This window comes from Notolepis coatsorum (assembly GCF_963971535.1).
Source record: "Notolepis coatsorum genome assembly, chromosome: 17".
NCBI classification, from domain to species: domain Eukaryota; kingdom Metazoa; phylum Chordata; class Actinopteri; order Aulopiformes; family Paralepididae; genus Notolepis; species Notolepis coatsorum.
The window spans coordinates 43,245,113-43,264,278 of record NC_140181.1 but is presented as its reverse complement, the minus strand read 5'-3'; the positions used below and the strand labels follow the sequence as shown (position 1 = coordinate 43,264,278).

Sequence of the window (19,166 nt, the reverse complement as noted above, 5' to 3'; positions counted from 1 at the left end):
TGGTACTAGTCTAATTTAATTTATACAAGTGATATTTAGACTTGATTGTAGAAGTGCCATATTTTGTTACCTTTCATTCAGGTAGGTAGAGCCTTGCTTAATGCATGTGCTAAGTGAACAAAAGAAGAACGAATACATTTCAGTTAATTCCTCCTTTGAATATTTTTTTTTTAATTATATTAACACTGTCATGGTACTTCTTAATTATCTGAAGATGGCCATCTTTGGAACAATCGTATTGGCCAATAATGGTTAGGAAATCTGCCTGTATCTGCCTCAAAAGATATTGGTGCATCCCTAATTTCAAGTGTGATTGTTTGAACTGTTGTATGAATGTGTGTGTATATATATATATGTATACATAATAAGCTATTTTACTGTTGGTTAATTGTACTCTTAGGACCTACGTGATAAAAGGGTACTAGAAATGGCTGGTCCTACATTTACCCTCTATGCATGTCTGAAATATGTACATGTGTGTGCGTCTGAAATACGTACATGTGTGTTTGAACTGAAGTGAACTACGTACATATATGTGAAAAGGTTTCCCCAAAGAGAAAGTACCACAAAAAAGAACCGTGTTTACGTGGTTTTAAGTGTAGATTGTGAGTTTTAATTTGGTGGTACTCTCATAACCGATAAAGAACTACAATTATATGGTCCTCCTATTTCAGGATACCAAAATCCAGACAATAATAAAAATCCATTAATTTGAAATGTAAAATGTGTAAATGAATACCGATGGAGAACTCACTATATTGTTGTAACTACATAACAATGCTATCATTTTCCCCACATAGGTAAAGATGTAAACTAGCTGTATAAAGGTTAAAGGGATAGTTATAGTTATATAAAGCTGTTATCTCTGGTCTGCAGTTCTGTCTGGGTTCTGAGTGAAGCCAAAGGATTCTAATCCACACAACAACATGCAAACAAAAGGGTTACCTATTTCCAACACAAAATCATTGTCCTCCAGCACTTCAAACTCTGCTATCACGTGGCACTATTTTTTCCCCTTTAAAACAGCCAGTGTATTATTACGCCCTGGAGCCGCTTCACAGGTAACGCTGCCTATCAGCTGGTTAACGGCTGCAGGAGCATGTTTTTGTTTGGGAGGTGGGTAACCCTTTGCCTGCATGGTGTGAATTAAAACCTTTTTTGGTTTTGTGACCTTGTTTGCGGCCTGTATAAAGTTTCCTGGTTCGCTCGTAACCTGTCCAGAACTTCCAACTACGGGACTCTGTAAGTAAGCTAAGCTTTGCATCCACTACACTACTGGAAAGTATTTCATACAACTTAAAAGAAATAGAAACAGGGCGTGTCAGTGGGTGGGAAAGCCGGTGGGGTGGGTCCTGGTCGTTGTAAACAGCGACTCCTACAGGTCGGTCAGGGCGCCTGCACAGCGAGGGAGGGAACTGGGGAGGGTAGTGTGATCCTCCCACGCGTTACACCTCCCCAGTGAGAGTCCTCGCTGTCAGGTGAAAAGAAGCGGCTGGCTGTCTCCATGTGTCTGAGGAAGCATGTGATAGACTTCAGGGCTCCCTAGACCGGCAAGTGGGGGCAAATGCGCGCAACAACCAGGAAGGGGATGGGGGAATTGGCATAATGAAATTGGGATGGGAGAAAAATACAGAAAAAAGGAGGAAAAAAAAGGTAGTAGATACAAAAATAAATAAAAAATCAAAACGATCTCTTTAACCAGTAGATAAGGTTATGCCATTCAGGGTGTAAGTAACGTTACAATACCACCGTTCTAATGCATAACTCTGTACACAGCATTCCAGAATATGAACTCCAAGAGGAAAGCGGAGACATGGAAGAGGAACAGGAGACAGCTGGTGGGTCCACAGCTAATAAATATTTTGACATCACTGGGTCGTATGGTTAAAAGGTTGCTTTGTATGTGGTTCTGCTGTTGCACGGGTGCCGGGGAGGTCGCAGCGCTCGTTCTGTTTCTTCCTCTGCTGTTTTTAATCTTTTGTCCCCGTTTTGTTCCTCCCTTCCACTACTCCTCTTTTCTTTATCTCCTCCTCCCTCGCTTCTTCCTCTCCCATCTATCAGGCCTTCTCCACAGTGGGAACGCCGGATTACATCGCACCCGAGGTCTTCATGCAGAACGGATATAACAAGCTCTGTGATTGGTGGAGCCTGGGTGTCATCATGTATGAGATGCTGATAGGTGAGACTCCAGTGTAGCACTCTCAGGATATAACAAGCTCTGTGATTGGTGGACCCTGGGTGTCATCATGTATGAGATGCTGATAGGTGAGACTCCAGTGTAGCACTCTCAGGATATAACAAGCTCTGTGATTGGTGGACCCTGGGTGTCATCATGTATGAGATGCTGATAGGTGAGACTGCAGTGGAATCGTGTTGTTTCTCGCATTCCTTAATTAAACATCTGAAAATCAATAAAATGTTAGGAAAACTTTGGATGGTCCGGGAGTATCTGAAGGTTCTGTGTCATGCTTTGAAACATTTGCACAAATAAATGTTTCCCTTGAGCATTCTGCACCCGAATCCCCCCCTCCTTCAGTGCCAATCTCCATGAATGTTTTGATCAATGGTCATGAGCTGCATTTAAATGTCTTTGGTAGCATGATCATGGTGCCAGTGTGTGGAATTGCACTGAGGAGAGACTTTTACAATTGAGTTGTTCCCTTGCACAATTTGATCCATAACAATCCCCCCCCCCCCCCCCCCCCAAAAATGTACTCTCCAAGTAGGCTGCTTTCATAACACTGGCACACAAGACTCATAGGGTTTTTGCAATCCCGTGTGTGTGTCTGTGTCGGTGTGTCGGAGTCCATCCATAACCGCAATCACTTTACTGTTTCTTGTTCGATTCAGCTCAAACTGGGCAGATAGGTTGACAAGTCAGTCAATGACACTATTGAAATTTCTAATTGGTCAAAGTTGGCGTCTTACTTAGACCAAGGTCAGTCTTGTGGCCGTTTGGTGTGTAAAGACCAGGATGGTGACAGTCATGAACTCCAACTGAGGGACACAAAACGGGTCTACTTGAATCGCACAATAATTGAGTACCTCAGACGAAACACCATACAATGTTTTCAAACTTTATTATCTGTAGATGGCAAGTTAAGAGTTTTGTGTTCACTCATAGTTAAAGACAGTAGAGGTTGAGTACTTTATTATCTGTAGATGGCAAGAGTGTTGTGTTCACTCATAGTTAAAGACAGTAGAGGTTGAGTACTTTATTATCTGTAGATGGCAAGAGTGTTGTGTTCACTCATAGTTAAAGACAGTAGAGGTTGAGTACTTTATCTGTAGATGGCACGAGTGTTGTGTTCACTCATAGTTAAAGACAATAGAGGTTGAGTACTTTATTATCTGTAGATGGCAAGAGTGTTGTGTTCACTCATAGTTAAAGACAGTAGAGGTTGAGTACTTTATTATCTGTAGATGGCAAGAGTGTTGTGTTCACTCATAGTTAAAGACAGTAGAGGTTGAGTACTTTATCTGTAGATGGCACGAGTGTTGTGTTCACTCATAGTTAAAGACAATAGAGGTTGAGTACTTTATTATCTGTAGATGGCAAGAGTGTTGTGTTCACTCATAGTTAAAGACAGTAGAGGTTGAGTACTTTATTATCTAAAGATGGCCAGTTAGAGTGTTGTGTTCACTCATAGTTAAAGACAGTAGAGGTTGAGTAGTTTCTTGTGATATATCACATTCACAACTGCAAATACATGGGCTGTCCAAAATAATTTCAAACAGACCTATAAAGTTCTTCAGTGCAAGGGTTAAATTTTAATCCAATCCTCCTTGATCTACTTGGCATTGTGTTAAATATTGATAACTACAGGGTGAGTGTACATGTTGGCCCTGGGTGTTGCATCTCTTCAGCCCCATTCAAGCTTTGCGTTATATCCTGGTTGTCCCACAGAAGCTACTAGTATAGAGACAGTTTAACATGATGGATGATACAGATGGAGGTCAAGACACATGACAAGCATCTGATGATAATAACGACTACCATCAAAAATCTATTCGTCATTGTGATGTAGCTTCTTGACTTGTAAAGCCCATGAGGGCAATTCCATGTGATTTCAGGCTATACAAATACATTTCATTTGATCAGCATCACTAGAAACACCCCTGTCATAATCACCATTGTGTTCACATCCTGATTGGTTGTTGTGTTCTAGGCTATCCCCCGTTCTGCTCTGAGACGCCCCAGGAGACCTACAGGAAGGTGATGAACTGGCGGGAAACGCTGACCTTTCCCCCAGAAGTGCCAATCTCGGAGAAGGCCAAGGATCTCATACTCAGGTTAAGCCTTGAACCATCTCTGTTAATCTGTTGGGGACTTGAACTGGGAACGTGGTAAACTTTAACAACTCTTGACAAAGACTCGTGTTGTTATGTCAATTCATTCATGGCCATTGGGGCCCGTCTAATCCCACTCTATGAGGCCAGCTTTTCATTACAAGTTTTCACTGTGCGTGAGGTTGTTTGTAGAGCTAAATCTATATTTTATATTATTGCTATGTGTCCATTGTCATTGTCAATTGACAGTATAAACCTTCCCTTCAATATGCCATAAAGAAATAATTCTTTCATCAATACGTTCCCATTTTATAGCGTTGTGAATATGAACGTTATATCTGAATGGTCTAGGGTAATTCCTGCTAAGATAGTTATAGGTCGCTAAGCTAATAACGTTAAATCGATTGGCGTCGCAAAAAGTATTCCAGGCGATCTGGTAAAGCCATAGCTTCAGGCTAACAGAAAAGTTAACCCCGGAATGAAAAAAAAGTTACACCCGGTCTGCAACAGGGAAAATTGCATTATCGAGACAGCGCCAATACCAGGATCTGGCCGGTACTGCACTTTCGGAGTCCGGATATGCCGTTTCCAGCCAACATGCAGCTCCGTGACATTGAGTAGGATATTAAAATGGAATAAAAGCAAAACCGAGTGGTAACACGTATATATATGTGGTTGGCCATGAAACGCTTAAAGCGTCTTTGAGCACTGGGAAGATAATGTATTATTATAATTCCATACTCTTGTTGTTATTTTATATTTTATATGTGAAGTGGCGTAGTGCCTATGGGGTTTATGTAGGATAGTCTGGTAGGATAGTCTGGTAATTGTCTTGTCCAGTGATGGAAGTCTTAGTTTCTGTGCCCTTCAGCCAGACATGGGACCCCCACCAGACCTGCTCTGCTGCCTGACCCTTGTGGTGAAATACAGTATATGTCTCAAGAGGGACATATTAATGAATACGTTCCTAATTACATTGGTATGTCTCCCTGAGCTCACCGTATAACAACATTTTTGTAGGTCAGTGGTGGTCGATGTCACTAAGGGGGTTCCAGGGCCCGGGGGTCCCCAGCTAAATGAGGAAGAGTTTAGTTTATCCAATGAGAGAATGACTGTTTCACTCTCTCCACTGTTACCTGCCCATGGACTAAATCATATCTTAACGAGCACTAATTGGCAATAGGTGTGACCGTGTACAATACATGCATGAATAAAGGGTGTGGGTGTGTCCTTGCCCCATGATCAAGTGTTCCACAAAGTTTGGCCATGTTACATGAATCTGTTTAGAAGTTATTCACCTTTTTGTTATAAGCTACTCCCATTATAGGCTACTCCCATTCTTTCCTCCAATCGGCCAATTATCTCCTCCTGAGACATGATCTCATCAGATGGGTTTCCATGGCATTTTACCATCTAAATTGGGGGCTAAAGAGCAGTGTGTTTTCTGTTGTCCTGCATAGGTTCTGCTGTGAGGAGGAGCACAGGATCGGGGCCACCAGCGTAGAGGAGATCAAAAGCAACGGCTTCTTTGAGGGGGTGGACTACGACCATATCAGGTGGGACTGATGACCTACCCTTGACTGTTAGGATAACCTACTTTCACTGCTGGGATTACTTACTTTTACTGTTGGGATGACCTACCTTCACTGTTAGGATAACCTACTATTATTATGACACCTCATTGCTCCTCGATATCCTGGGCACTCATTCAGTCAGCTCTGTGTCAGGGTCACATCCCAACCACATGGAACGGAGGTTGTGTTTTTTTTTTTTTTTTTTTTTCTTTTTTTTTGTCTCATGGTAACTTAAAGGGGCACTTCACCAAAATAATCTCACACACATCCAAAATCTCAAACAGTTTTGCACACGTTCATTTAGTTTGACAGTTATTGGGAGTAAATTAGTTTTAATATGGCCACCAGTGATGTCATCAGGGATGTTGAATCCTTGTGTTATGTTAATTACAGCTCACTGAAATGATAAGGTAACAGTCCCTATAAGACAAGGTATTGCTATTTTTTCTCTACATAATTTCATGGAGGTGTAATTTACACAACACAAGGATTCAATGTCCCCAACGACATCACTGGTGGCCACATTCAAACTAATATACTCTCAATAATGTTTATGTTTATTTAGGATCCCCATTAGCTTTTTCACTTGACAAAGCTATTCTTCCTGGGGTCCGGCACTTACAACAATATTCAATACATTACATCATTATCAACATCAATTACATGATCAATTACATCATTATCAACATCATTAACAATCTCATCCTCAGTTAAGGATGATATTGTACAAGATGCTTATTAGTATAAAGTATTAAAATAAATAATTAATATCAAATAAATAGTGCTTCCTGAGCAGCACTCACTGCCATCAACATAAATACAATTAACAAGTCAATTGGTTTTCACCACTATGCCATAAGGGTTCAGTGCATGCTCGTTAGTACTCGTTAGATGGTATTTGAATTTTTTCTTGAAAGTGGTTTTGGATTCTATTTCAGCGAAGTAGCTTGGCAATGAGTTCCATTCCATGACAGCTCTGTAAGTCACAGAAGATTTTAGTAGATTTGTTCTGGGTTTAGGTGCCAGTAGATGGCCTGACGTAGCTTGTCTGGTCATATGGTCATGTTCTTCTCTTATGTAAACTATATGATCATAAAAATACTGTGGTTTTTTGACAACTTGAACATTTCTGAGAAAAGTAATGAGACGGGATTGCAGACGTTTCTCAACCGGAAGCCATGATACATTTCTGTGCATAACTCCAATGTTAGTGCGCTTTGAACAGTGGAGAGCTAGTCTGGCAGCCTTATTTTGAGCTATTTGTAGTTGTATATGTGTTTTTGCTGCTGATGACCATATGATGGGATAGTACTCAAGATATGACAACCTCAGCCTGGATGACTTTACTCTCAATAACTGTCTTAACAAAAAAATGTGGATGTGTGAGATTATGTACAATAAATTTGCATAGTTTTTGGTGCCCCATAACAACTAAACCACATTGTAGTGAAGTAAATGTTTATTGGAAGATGTACTCTTTGATATTGGAGTTACTCTGTCATGAGAGAACAGACTTTTGCTACTTTGTGTCTCACTTCCAAACAAATTGGTCTATTGTTATTATAATTTATTTGTATTTGTATTTAAGCTTTGAACTTTTCTTCTTTTTGCAGAGAAAGGCCTGCTGCCATTCCCATAGAGATTAAAAGCATTGATGACACGTCCAACTTTGATGAATTCCCTGATTCAGACATCCTCCAGCCAACGGGTATGCAGGCTGCTTCCGTTAATCCCATAATATTTCATACAGGGTTCCTTTGCCGGTCTGGATTTTGAGATTAATTAATTTACTGATAAAATTCTTTGATTTTTACTAAAAGTTGGAGAAAATATTGTCCACTCTTACACATAGGAGTAGAGCTACAATGTTATTAGTTTATTAGTCATTACTGCTAATTTATAAGCATACAAATTCAGATTTTGAGGTCACGATTTAGATTTTAGTTTTACGTATTAAAATGTGCTCATACTATAGAGCTCTAAGGATATATTACACAGCTCAGTTTTGCTCCGAAAGATGAACATTTTATTTCAAAGTCATAAACAATGGAAATGAGCCATAAACATTATGTTAACAGCAGTAACCATACCATAGTATACCAGCAGTAACCATACCATAGTATACCAGCAGTTAAACTGAGGACTGCTTGGCTTCTCATATCTTGGTTCAAGAACACCATTCAAGTATTAAACCCGAGTTTCTCCACTACAGAAAATCTTCAATACAGTTAAACATTTCCGATACTGTATTGAAAGTACTTTTTTAGATTATGCTTTGGGATTGTTCCACCTATATTTGACTGTATTTTTCCATGGTTCTGTACTGACCTTCATCATCTGCTCCTCAGCTGCCCCTGTAGTGTCCAACCAGACGGAGGTGGACCTGAAGAACAAGGACTGGGTCTTCATCAACTACACCTACAAGCGGTTCGAAGGTCTCACCGCCCGAGGGGCCATCCCCTCCTACATGAAATCAGGGAAGAGATGAATAGCGTCTCTTTTTATGTGATCCTCAGACTGGCATTAAAGGATAAAACCACCAACGGAGGCCCCAGACAACTACTCCTCCTAACCCTGGTCCTCTTGACCAACTCCACTCCACAGATGTAGGCAGAAACCCACGTATCTTGCAAAAATGGAGAATTGCTCCAGTTTTCTTGAACCTGCTGAAGGAACAGTGATCCTGGCCGCTGACTACAGGGCCACACCTCTCGCTAAACACAGAGCGGCGTCACCACAGTGCAAATTTATGTCCGTTTTCAATTTTCCCCCATTGATATTCCAATCCATCACAACATAACCTGTTCACTTCCCATAACTGAACTGTGGGAACCACCACCAAAGAGGAGGAGTTGCCTTAGTTCTTTATTATTTTTCTTCAGATATTCACCTTGTGTAGCTCATCTATGGTGTACTCTGTACTTCAATATGGACAACCTTCTTGTCACCCAAGGGGCCTACTGCATAATGTTTTCCGTCACCAGCGGACTACAGTCCAAACCAGTCACAAACTTTGACTCCCAAGTACCAGCATCCTCCGCTTCTCCTCTCCATGAACCAGCATGAAGTCTTGCATTCAGGCTGTGGGACCAGTGCTATGCCTGGCTGTTTTTAACTAAGGGCTTTTCTCCTTTTCAACCCAGGATTCTGAATTGGAATGCTTCTTCATAAAAACGCCATTCACGCCATCTTTGTCGGTATTGAGATCTTAATTGAAAACTGTATTGTTGAAGTGAGATTCGGATGCTTTTTCAGGGATTCTGTCCAAAGGCTTTTTAAAAAGGTTTTTTCTTCACAAAGCATCTTTTTTATGTGAAGTGCTTCCAACATGGCTCATGTCGGCCTGTTGCATCAAGCTCCAAACCAAAGACGATGAGAGCTGAAGGAATCATAATCCCTCAAATCACAACATCTTCTCGTCTATGTATAATTGTCACTTCCTACTTCCAACAACTGAATTGACTTTTTTTTCCTTTTCTTTTTTAGATGTACACATGCAAGTGTTGGTTGATAGCAATAGAATCACCCTTTTAGATTGACTTCCATTTGAGATGGAACAGGTTGATTGTCAGAGGTCCAGAGCTCTGTAGAGGTTAGGCATCTAGAGTCACCCTTTTAGTTTGACAATCACCCAGTAATTGTGTTGCTATGTGATGTAACTGAATCGCACACTATCCTACAGCTTACCCCCCCCCCCGGGTTTGAACTTCATACTCTTTTGACTACATTGGGTATATTAATATTAATTGCATTTATTGAGGTTCATGGTCCCAAGTGATCTGCACATGTTATGAACCAATTTGTCTCCTCGGAGTCTGAATGGATCTCAAACCCTGCCCTTTTCTTGATCCTCCAATCACAACTGTTACTGAGGGAAGTAACGGTTGTGATTGGAGGATCAGATCAAGAAAAGAGGGCAGGATTTGAGATGGGTCGATTAGATTCTGAGAGACTATGCCAGCTGGTGAGAATAGAAAAGCCCTTCATATCCCCCAGACAATTCAGCAGGCAGGCGTTGACCATGACGAGATGGACTGCTGCGTTCTTGCGTTTCTCCTCATCTTACTCTTCATAGACTTTAGCTGTAAAGGCATGATATTGATTTTACAAAAGGAAAAAACATGAACATGCTAAGAATATAGCAACACTCTCTGGGTCCTTCTACTCTGTGGACCCAAGCTATGGTCAATGTCACACATTCACTTCCTGATGTTTCTTTTGCTGCATTTAGCAGCTTGAGAAGAACCTTCAACTTTGCTTCAAGGATATCTGTACCTAGAATGTCCTTCAGCAAACACAATATCCCAAATGCTGTCCTTTTTAAATGAATGTAACCAAGGTATACAGATAATTACTTTTTGTGATGCCACAATAACTCAAATGCTGTCATTTGAATGTAATGTAGCCTGAAGCTTGAGACTGGCATTTCTTCTGCCACATGGGGTGGGAAATGTTACGTCTGAATGCAATTATTTTCTAATTGTAGGTCTGTGTACAATGCCAATGTATTCAGTTCGTGTTTAGACATTGCTGACATTGTAATATACAGGTATTTTAGATGAAGGAATCTAGCTGTTTTTCTTTCCGAGACTGGTCTCAATTTTTTTTTTTTTTCTAACTGCCTGATGGAATGATCCTGCTGCATGCTCTACCTAAAGCTTTGGGGCAGATCGGGTGGCAAAGTGCAAAAAGGCTCCCAGGAATAATTTTATTTCTTAATTTATGCTGCTTGGATTGTGTGGTTTGCGTGTCTTCGAAATATTGATGAGGATGGTAATATGCTCAGTAAAAAAGAAAAGAGAAATGCAACATTGAATTGTTTAATACACTGCTTAAAAGAGCGGTATGTTATTTTCTAGAAGTGTCACTGACTGTCTGTATGCTATGCCCCCCCCACACAGCACACGTGTCGTGTGGGAACCACAATTGAAAAGGGCATTGGATACGTTAATGGGGGGGGGGGGGGTATTTTTATTTAATCCACTGTTTTCTTTACACAGTGGGCGTTCTGTTGTATATTTTCTGCTATTTGACAATGAATAACTCTGCACTTAATACATGTGTCTGAATGGTTGTTGAGGAACCTTCATACTTGGAATGCTTGTAGTTTAGTCTACTGCTCAGCAATGCAGTCTTCTTTAGAGTTGTTTGCTTTATAGGAGGGGGTGTACTGTCTCCTCATAAGGAATATGTGAGCTGTCAAGCTATGTGCGCTACTTTGAATATTGTCTATCTTGACACTGACACTTTCTTTATGATTATCCAGTTGATTCACGTTGTCCACTGTACCCAACATAGGGTGGACTCGTTAGGTATTCAGTGGGACTTTCTATCGTCTTAAACTCACTGGTGGAACTGAGCTTTGATCTGTAGCCGACCTGTTTTTGAAGTTGAAGGAAGGCAGAAAATGCATGGGAACGTTGTGGTTTTCTATGCTGCCAGCTCTGCTCAAGGCTAATCTACACACCATGACACCGGGATGAGAAGCTAGCAGGACCAACCTGTTCCTCATCATGGAAATCTACCCTTAATTATAGGCATAGCTGTGTCACATCCTGTTCAAAAATGTCTGAGCTATATTGTTCTTTAACCAGGTTGACCCAGATCTAGTGTGTTAGGACTTTTCATGTATGTAGTTTTGTAATGACTGTCCATAGCACAGTACAGGTTTGGAACCAGGGCGAAAAGTCAACACACTGACTACAAGAAAGTCATAATTTCACTGCTGATCTTTCTTTGACTTTGACACTGTTGGCATTTCTAAAAACATTGTTCCCTCCATTTAGGGATGTTCGAAGAATTGTTCAAAGGCAGTTTCCGAGGTATGATGCAGGCTAGAAAGAGTTGTTAGTATGAAAGGCCAGGAAACCAGCACTACTGCACGGGGAAGTCGTTAGTGATGACGGGTAGCCTTTAAAAGTGCTTCGTCATTGAGTAAGTTGTGTGTATGTATGGTTTTGGGTTGAATAATGGCTAGTTCAGTAAGGGCACATTTTAACTAAAGCCTGAAGGTGGCAAACTGCTTGGCCTATTGATGATCGCAATACTCACCTGCACTATTACGTGGTTGACATAACGGCACTAAATAAAATACTCACTTGAATTTGTGTCTGTTTTCATACAGTTACCAGTCAATCAAATACCGAGTCATCAATTCAAAGGCCACATCACAGACGTCATTTCACATTCTTCATTCACTGTTTACTATTGCAAGAACACAGAACTACTAGAACAAAAACATTCAAGGAACGTATGGGCAGTAATGATTGCAGCATGGTAAGATGGCACTAGGTAGCCCCCCCCAATCGTGTCACATCACACATTTCTCATGAGAGATCAGTATAATATCTCCAAGGCACACATCTATGGGCTGGACAAGCTGAGGAAGTGGTTTCTGTGACTGCATTCAACAGGACCTGAAACAACAAACGCTGCCCCCCCCTATGAGGTGGTCATGTTTCCATGGGATGTTTCCAATGGAATGTACAGTACACTGGTTTGCACTTATAGGCCTAAATACACCACTTGCATGCCTACAGTAGTAACCAAACAACTGGTAATGAATACGTTTTGAATGCATACAAGCACAGACGAGAAGACAACACAATGTCTGAACATTTCTTGCATATACCGCACATAGACCGTAGAAAAGCTCTCCTCCAATATATGACATTGACATTCAACACAAGGAAGATCAAAAGAACAAGTGTCATTCCAAAGTATGAAAAAAGTGCCAGTTTGATCAGTAACGTAGCCCTCTGGAAGGGTGGATGGTCTCGTTGGGACCAAAGGGGCAAGACGTCCGACATTCCCAACGATACAAGCCCTTGTTTAGGATGTGCAACCCATCTTCAAACACCTAGTGGTCCTTTCCAAAAGCCTACTTCAACAGGGTACAACCAATGATTTGGTGTAAACGCCTTCCTTAACATAGTCCTTCCGTCATCCAGCCATGTCAAGAGTATCAGGAGCCTCGTGATGTCAATGAGAATGGGCAAGAGTAGCAGCAGATTTGATTGGACATCCAAGAGGAAGAGGCAGATGGCATGGTCTCGGTGACTCAACCGTCATTGGTTGTGGTCTGGGAGAGGAGGGGTGGTAGATGCGAGGGGGCCGGCCCGTTGAGCCTATCCAGCTCGTCCACCTGCGGTGTAGGCATGGAGCCGACCCAGGCGGCTCCACCCTCGCCCGGCGCCGCCAGGTTGGGAACGCTCTTGCTGCGGACGCACTGGAAGTCCACATGGCGGCTCTTGCCCTCCTCCTTTTCCCAGGAGAGCTGGATGAAGGGTCTCTGGACATAGTTGTAGATGACCTCCGACCGGCCACCTGGACGCCGCTTCACCTTCTCCTTACAGGTGGGGTAGCCTGGAATGTTCAGGCATGGGTGGAGGAAGGAAGAGAAGTGAAGATTATGCTAAATAAGCCTTAAGGGGTGCCTCTTACATCAGCATATCTTAGATTAGAAAAAGCATTCCTCTCCATTTAACTGCTATCTTTTAAGTGAGCTCACCTTCGATGCCTATCCTAATATTCTTCAGCCCTCGCTCCTTCAGAAGTGCCTTGGCCACATCTCTGTTCTCAATGTACTTGAAGAAGCGATACAGCTTGGAGCTGTACAGGACTGCAACACACAAGTGGGACAAAAACGATATGCAGCATTCAGTAACACAAAAAGAAGCCTTGCATATTTCAGTTCAATCACAAGTTACTTCAATCTGTAGAAGTTAACATGCTTCAACTGATTGACGATCCTTACTTTGAGAATACTCCTCCCCCATGGGTGGCGGGTGCTCCTCGTCCCAGTCTACAATGTCATCGTCCGCCAGCACCACAATGTGGCACTCTCTCTCCCCTCCCTGGGCACACGACACCATGGCCGGCACCACCAGCTGCTCCAGGAAGCCCTCGAACTGCTTTCGAGCGCCATCATTGGACAGTTCGTGGAGCAGAGCACCTTGGAGAACAGGAAGGGTTGATGACATCATGGCAACAGTCACATTGATTTGATTGAAGGATAATTTGTGTAAGAGATACAAGTTAATTTGGTAATTTCAATTATGTTTTCTTGAGACTGAAGCGATGAGAGTATTTGTCCCTTCATTATGTGTTATTGTATTAAGTTGCTTAACTCTTTCACTGCCGCACTACTAACTGGTTTAACCCTTTCACTGCGACAATATGGAAGGTTAACCCTTTCACTGCCACATGACAAATGGTTAACCATTTCACTACCGTGTGGCAGTGAAAGGGTTAATGAATAAGATCATAAAACAACATACCAGGATTGGGATCAATTCACTTTACATTCAATTAATTCAAAATAGAAATTCTGTAATACATTTAAATGAAGATATTCAAAACATTAAAATCATGAAGAAATCCTGAATTGACTGAACTGAGAGCGAACGGCACACCTCCCCGGTGAGTAACATACTAACGATCCTCCCTCTGTTATGGCTCACTGTTCTATCCATCATGTTCCCATTACAACTATCATCGGACTGTAGAAGGAAATCTCAGGGTCATAATGTATTGATTCTCACTGAGGTCGCGGCATTTGACTGTGCTGGCGTTGAAATTGATGCAGAGGTAATCACAGGCCTCTCTGAGCTCTGCCACAGACACGCCGTCTGGACATCTCATCACACCTGTCTGGTAGAAGTTCTGACACACACACAGACAGAGAGAGAGAACAACTATTTGATTCTGATACAGAATGTTAAGGATTCATTTATTTTCGTGTGGTGGATTTCAAATTAATTTGTGTGTGTGTAAATGGACTGCATTTATATGGCACTTTTATCCAAAGCACTTTACAACTTAAGCCTCACATTCACCCATTCACTCACACACCAACGGCGGAGGCAACCATGCAAGGTGCCAACCTACTCATCAGTCGCCCCTGTGTATGCGCATGTGCATGCATGTGTGTGTGTGTGCGTGTGTCCCTCACCAGTATAACCTGAAAAATGCTGCCACTGATGCCCTCTGAGAGTTCATACTCTCCTTTTCCATTGGGCCTGGTGAAGTTGTGCTGCCTGGCAGGGCCAAACATTCTGCAACGACAAACGACAACAGCTCATCCATTGAGACCGAAACTGCCTTCTAGTGTTTCATTCACAGATAGAAAACAAGGCCATCTGTTAGCGGTATTCCTCTGTGATAAATATCCAATTACATCCACTACGACTAGGGTGTTAGTCGTCTGCACACTTTACAGTTAGCCAATCTGTGTTGTACGTTTTCAGCATCAAGGGACATTGTGACATTTTAAATTGAGTCTTTGTCTTCACCAGGCAGTTTAATGTCTCATTAGCTTGTGGCTAGCAGTAGCCATTGGTTTCCATGAGCAATGCTAATAATGCTAAGAAGCTATTTTGTGGAGTCTGAAAACTTGACTCCACAATGTGACACAAGAAAAATAACACACTGTCATAGTATACATTTAAAGGTGGGATCTGTAATGCCATCAAACGACGACCCCTAGGCAAAAGTCCCCTGCTTGGTATTGCACTTTGTTTACTTTTTCTGTTTTGGTTTGATTTGTGGGTTGGAGTTTAGTAACTTATTATACTGTATTATACAAATAGTATACCGTACTTTTCGGACTATAAGCCGCGGCTTTTCCCCCCATTTTTCTACCCTGCGGCTTATATAACGGTGCAGCTTATATGTGACTTGACGTGACCAAACCCGAAAATGTAAAAATCTAAATATTGCTTTTTTGACTGCATTGAAATGTTATTCATCTGTTCCCTTATTTGCTAAACTTAATACAACTTGTAAATGAGTTAATTCTTGTTATTTTTCCGACAGTATTGTGTCCCAATGCTAATTACATGGTAATTAAACATTAAAACACCTGCGGCTTATAGTCCAGTGCGCCTTATATATGTACACATCATTCAATTTAGCTGCTGCGGCTTATATTCAGGTGCGGCTTATAGTGCGAAAAGTACGGTATCTTATTATACACATTTTCCCATTTTCCTCAAGGTGTACCTTCCAAGCATAGTGTCGGGGTGTGCAGTGAAGGTGGTGGGGTCCACCACAAAATGGCTGCCATCAACAACCAGTGTGACCCTCTCATGGTGAGACACCTGCTCTGTTCTCCTGTCCTTCAGTCCACTCATCTCTGCTTCTTTTGCCTGCATATTGGACAGAGAAAGAGAGAGAGAGAGAGAGAGAGAGAGAGAAAGAGAGAGAGAGAGACAGAGAGAGAGACCCACCCACACTTAGACGTCACTTCATCGTTGTAGTGAGGCACTCCTTGTTTTTGCCCCACGACCGGCTTCGTTTTACATAGTGATTTGCAGGATAGAAGATATTTTTTTCTACTTCTTTTTGAGCCTTGTATAATTATAAACTTTAATTATATAGCACCTTTCTAGACAAAGTACTTCATAGGAAACAAAGACATAGTCTACAACAAAAGAAAAATATATAAAGATAAAATAGAAATATTAGAATTTTTGAAGAAAATTATGAAATGGGCCTGATATGTTGTGTCACAGGGACTGTCATTATGTAACAGCTGAACATGGGTTTACATGTGTTTGAGGCTGTAAACGATTTTGTTTACATTTGTAAACTTAGAAGAAAAAAACCAGACCTGTATTTCGAGTTGTTGTCAAAATGCGTGTTTTCTATCTATATGTCGACCCCTCCAAGTATTAATTCACCCCAAAATGTAGATAATAAATACTGAATAAATGTAATTAAACCCATATGCTATACATATATACACAGCACACATTCAAGTTCCCTCTAACGATAATATCTGTGTTACTAAACAAGGAAGCGTTGTCTGTATGAGAACGTGTACTGTGTATTTCCATGGCTTGTATATGATTGACCTTTCATGACAGGAGACAAGATAACTTAAGGTAAAGGGGTTAAAGGTTAAAGAGCCAAACCTGTTGCTTCTTCCTCCTGCTAGACTTCCTGTCTTCTATGGGTGGTTCTGGAGATCACTGTAGCACTGGCTCTTCTGAGATCTGGCAAACAAAATAACAGAGCCAAAATAGTTTTGAGTCTGCAGAAGGTAAAGTCTGATCTGTCCTGAAATCTAAAGATGGCTTCTGCTATAAAAATGGGACATTGGGGCGAACAACGTCTTTCTCACTGTCACCCTGGGATGGATTATGAGTCAAGGGCCCCTGGGCAGCAACAGCTGCTCTAGGGCTCCCTACCCCGGCCTACCCGCCCCACCCACCCACCCACCCTACCCCCCTACCCTACCCCTCAAGTTAAACAGATTTAACTGGGTCTGTGGTTGGTGCTGCTTGGGCACACATTAGAGACACACTGATCTATTCATTGCCATGCACAGTATCTCCTGTTGCGAAGTAGACCACGCAGGTCAGTACATATATTTAGGTAGTAATTGGGGGGTACATAGGCCTCATGGGCCCCCAACCTGCCTGGGCCTGTGTGGGGCACTTATCAGACAAGCAACTATACACCCATATTACTGGAGGAGCCTTTTTGGGGTTACTCACTCAGGGGCCAACAGTGACGGTCACTTGGTGTGATTTTTGGGGGGCCCTCAACACCTCTGGAGTTAGGGTGAATTCAGCAAAAGTGGGATGTCATAACCTGGGGAACATTCACGCTGTTTGTGTAAAGCCTATTTGAGAAGTGAAAATAAACATTACTGTTGAAAACCAGTATCCTTATTTGGTTAGGCAAAATATTGAGGAATTAAGTATCATGTGTTGGGTTAGTATGTTGAATAGAGGTTGATAGAGGTCACATAATTTGGAAACAAAAGGTGTCCCATGGGGAAGTGGGGACTCACCCTTGGGCTTAGGGTTCAGCTGTGCCATACTAAACATATATGAAATCACGTCATGCTCCCTGGATATAAATATCCACCAAATGACATGGTGTGTTCACTAATCCAAGGCAGCAAATGTAGTTGTAGGCGCAACTGAGATCAACATGCTTACAAGTGCAACACAATAACATATAGACAGTAACATTATTCACTTCCTTACATACTGTATTGTGGCCTAATAAACTAGAGAATCACTGTGGCTTCAACTAGCATACATTTCAGTCTTTTATTATTAGGCCTAGGCTATATCTGCAGCAACTGTAGATAACGCAGAAATACCAGGCAGCACTTTCTTTTGTTAGACATGCTTTAAACTAAAGAAAATTAAAAACGTTGCCATTACCAACATTCACAACCTACTCAACTAAAATAGGCTATTTTGTTCAATGGAATATAACGTGTTGAGTAAATGACATATAAACATAGGACATACAACCGTCTTGAACGTAGCCCTGTTTTCTATGTTATTTTTCAAACACAACCGACTGACTTCCTGTTAAGCTAGAAAATCCTCATGTCTGTCCCATGAATCATCAAGAAGTCTGTGTAGCTGGCTAACAGAAGCTATATATTATATACACTGCATCTATAGGCCAACAGCCGACAGGTGTCGGTATTATGAATTAACGCGATCATACACAAGTATTGTAGTAACATTGTTATCATCATCACACTAGATCGCCAGACTATACGGTATTACCGCTGCTAGGCCTACAGTACGAACATGTCTGTATTATAGGCTAGTATTATAGGCTACATAGCCTAAAGGCTACAGAGCGATTAATAAGAACGCGTTATTTGTCCCTTTCGTTCAGTAAGTCACATCCACAACATGTATCCGCTCAGTTCTGTGACCGCGTTATGAGCGAATACAAAACATATCGCATAGTCATATGATGAACGACAAGTTCAGTCGGTTACCTACATGTTGAATGTAAAACATTTCACCAAAAAACTCACGTCACTTTCATGCTCTCGTTGCGACAGATCGCTTCATCATCGTGATCCTTTCGTCGGTCAAGTACAGTCCGCTGATCTTTCAGATGTGCCTCATGGGGTTTGTTTCAGCGCTGCATCATGTCGGGTCTCTCTCTCTGTGTTCTCTGTGCTGCTCGATCAGATGACAGACTGATCACATTTCCAGCGCATCTGTCACAGACAGGGGGGTGTTCCAGCCCGCCGTGGTGCCACTGCGCCAGCTCTGTGCGGCTGCTGCTGCATTGAACGCTTCCACGGGCTTTAATTCAAAGTATTCATCACAGATGGCTCGACGTACAGTATGCATTTGTTTACATTTACTATCGCCGCATGGAAGAGGCAACGCCAGCCTGATGAATTGAAAATGGGGGACCCTGATGTAAACAAGACGAAAGTCTTTCTCTGGTCTGCATCCCCTTAACAATTGTGTGTATTGAGCCGTACTGTATTGTACCCATTCTGCAATCTGTTAATAAAGTTTTCAA

The 19,166-nt window shown here is 41.8% G+C and overlaps 2 protein-coding genes across 4 annotated transcripts in view; one reads left to right on the top strand and one right to left on the bottom strand.

Moving 5' to 3' along the window:
* The window catches only part of LOC311244587 (serine/threonine-protein kinase 38), a 51,955-nt gene extending 40,005 nt beyond the window's left edge, over nucleotides 1-11,950 (top strand). For all 3 annotated transcript variants that reach the window (XM_084334175.1, XM_084334174.1, XM_084334176.1), the window contains 6 exons: nucleotides 1,777-1,838; nucleotides 2,062-2,179; nucleotides 4,170-4,293; nucleotides 5,751-5,846; nucleotides 7,478-7,572; nucleotides 8,213-11,950. In XM_084334175.1, the coding sequence (XP_084190301.1) occupies nucleotides 1,777-1,838; nucleotides 2,062-2,179; nucleotides 4,170-4,293; nucleotides 5,751-5,846; nucleotides 7,478-7,572; nucleotides 8,213-8,352 (635 nt within the window). In that variant the 3' untranslated portion in view covers nucleotides 8,353-11,950. The remainder of the gene's footprint in view (nucleotides 1-1,776; nucleotides 1,839-2,061; nucleotides 2,180-4,169; nucleotides 4,294-5,750; nucleotides 5,847-7,477; nucleotides 7,573-8,212) is intronic.
* A 90-nt stretch (nucleotides 11,951-12,040) lies between these two features.
* Nucleotides 12,041-18,810, bottom strand: LOC311243379 (BTB/POZ domain-containing protein KCTD20-like). The gene is made up of 8 exons (XM_084332585.1): nucleotides 18,664-18,810; nucleotides 16,781-16,861; nucleotides 15,867-16,012; nucleotides 14,818-14,920; nucleotides 14,408-14,528; nucleotides 13,621-13,818; nucleotides 13,375-13,485; nucleotides 12,041-13,229 (listed from the first exon to the last, which is right to left on the bottom strand). Exons 3-8 carry the CDS (start codon nucleotides 15,995-15,997, stop codon nucleotides 12,925-12,927), a joined length of 969 nt encoding a protein of 322 aa, XP_084188711.1. The 5' UTR covers nucleotides 15,998-16,012; nucleotides 16,781-16,861; nucleotides 18,664-18,810; the 3' UTR covers nucleotides 12,041-12,924.
* Between the last annotated feature and the right edge of the window lie 356 nt (nucleotides 18,811-19,166).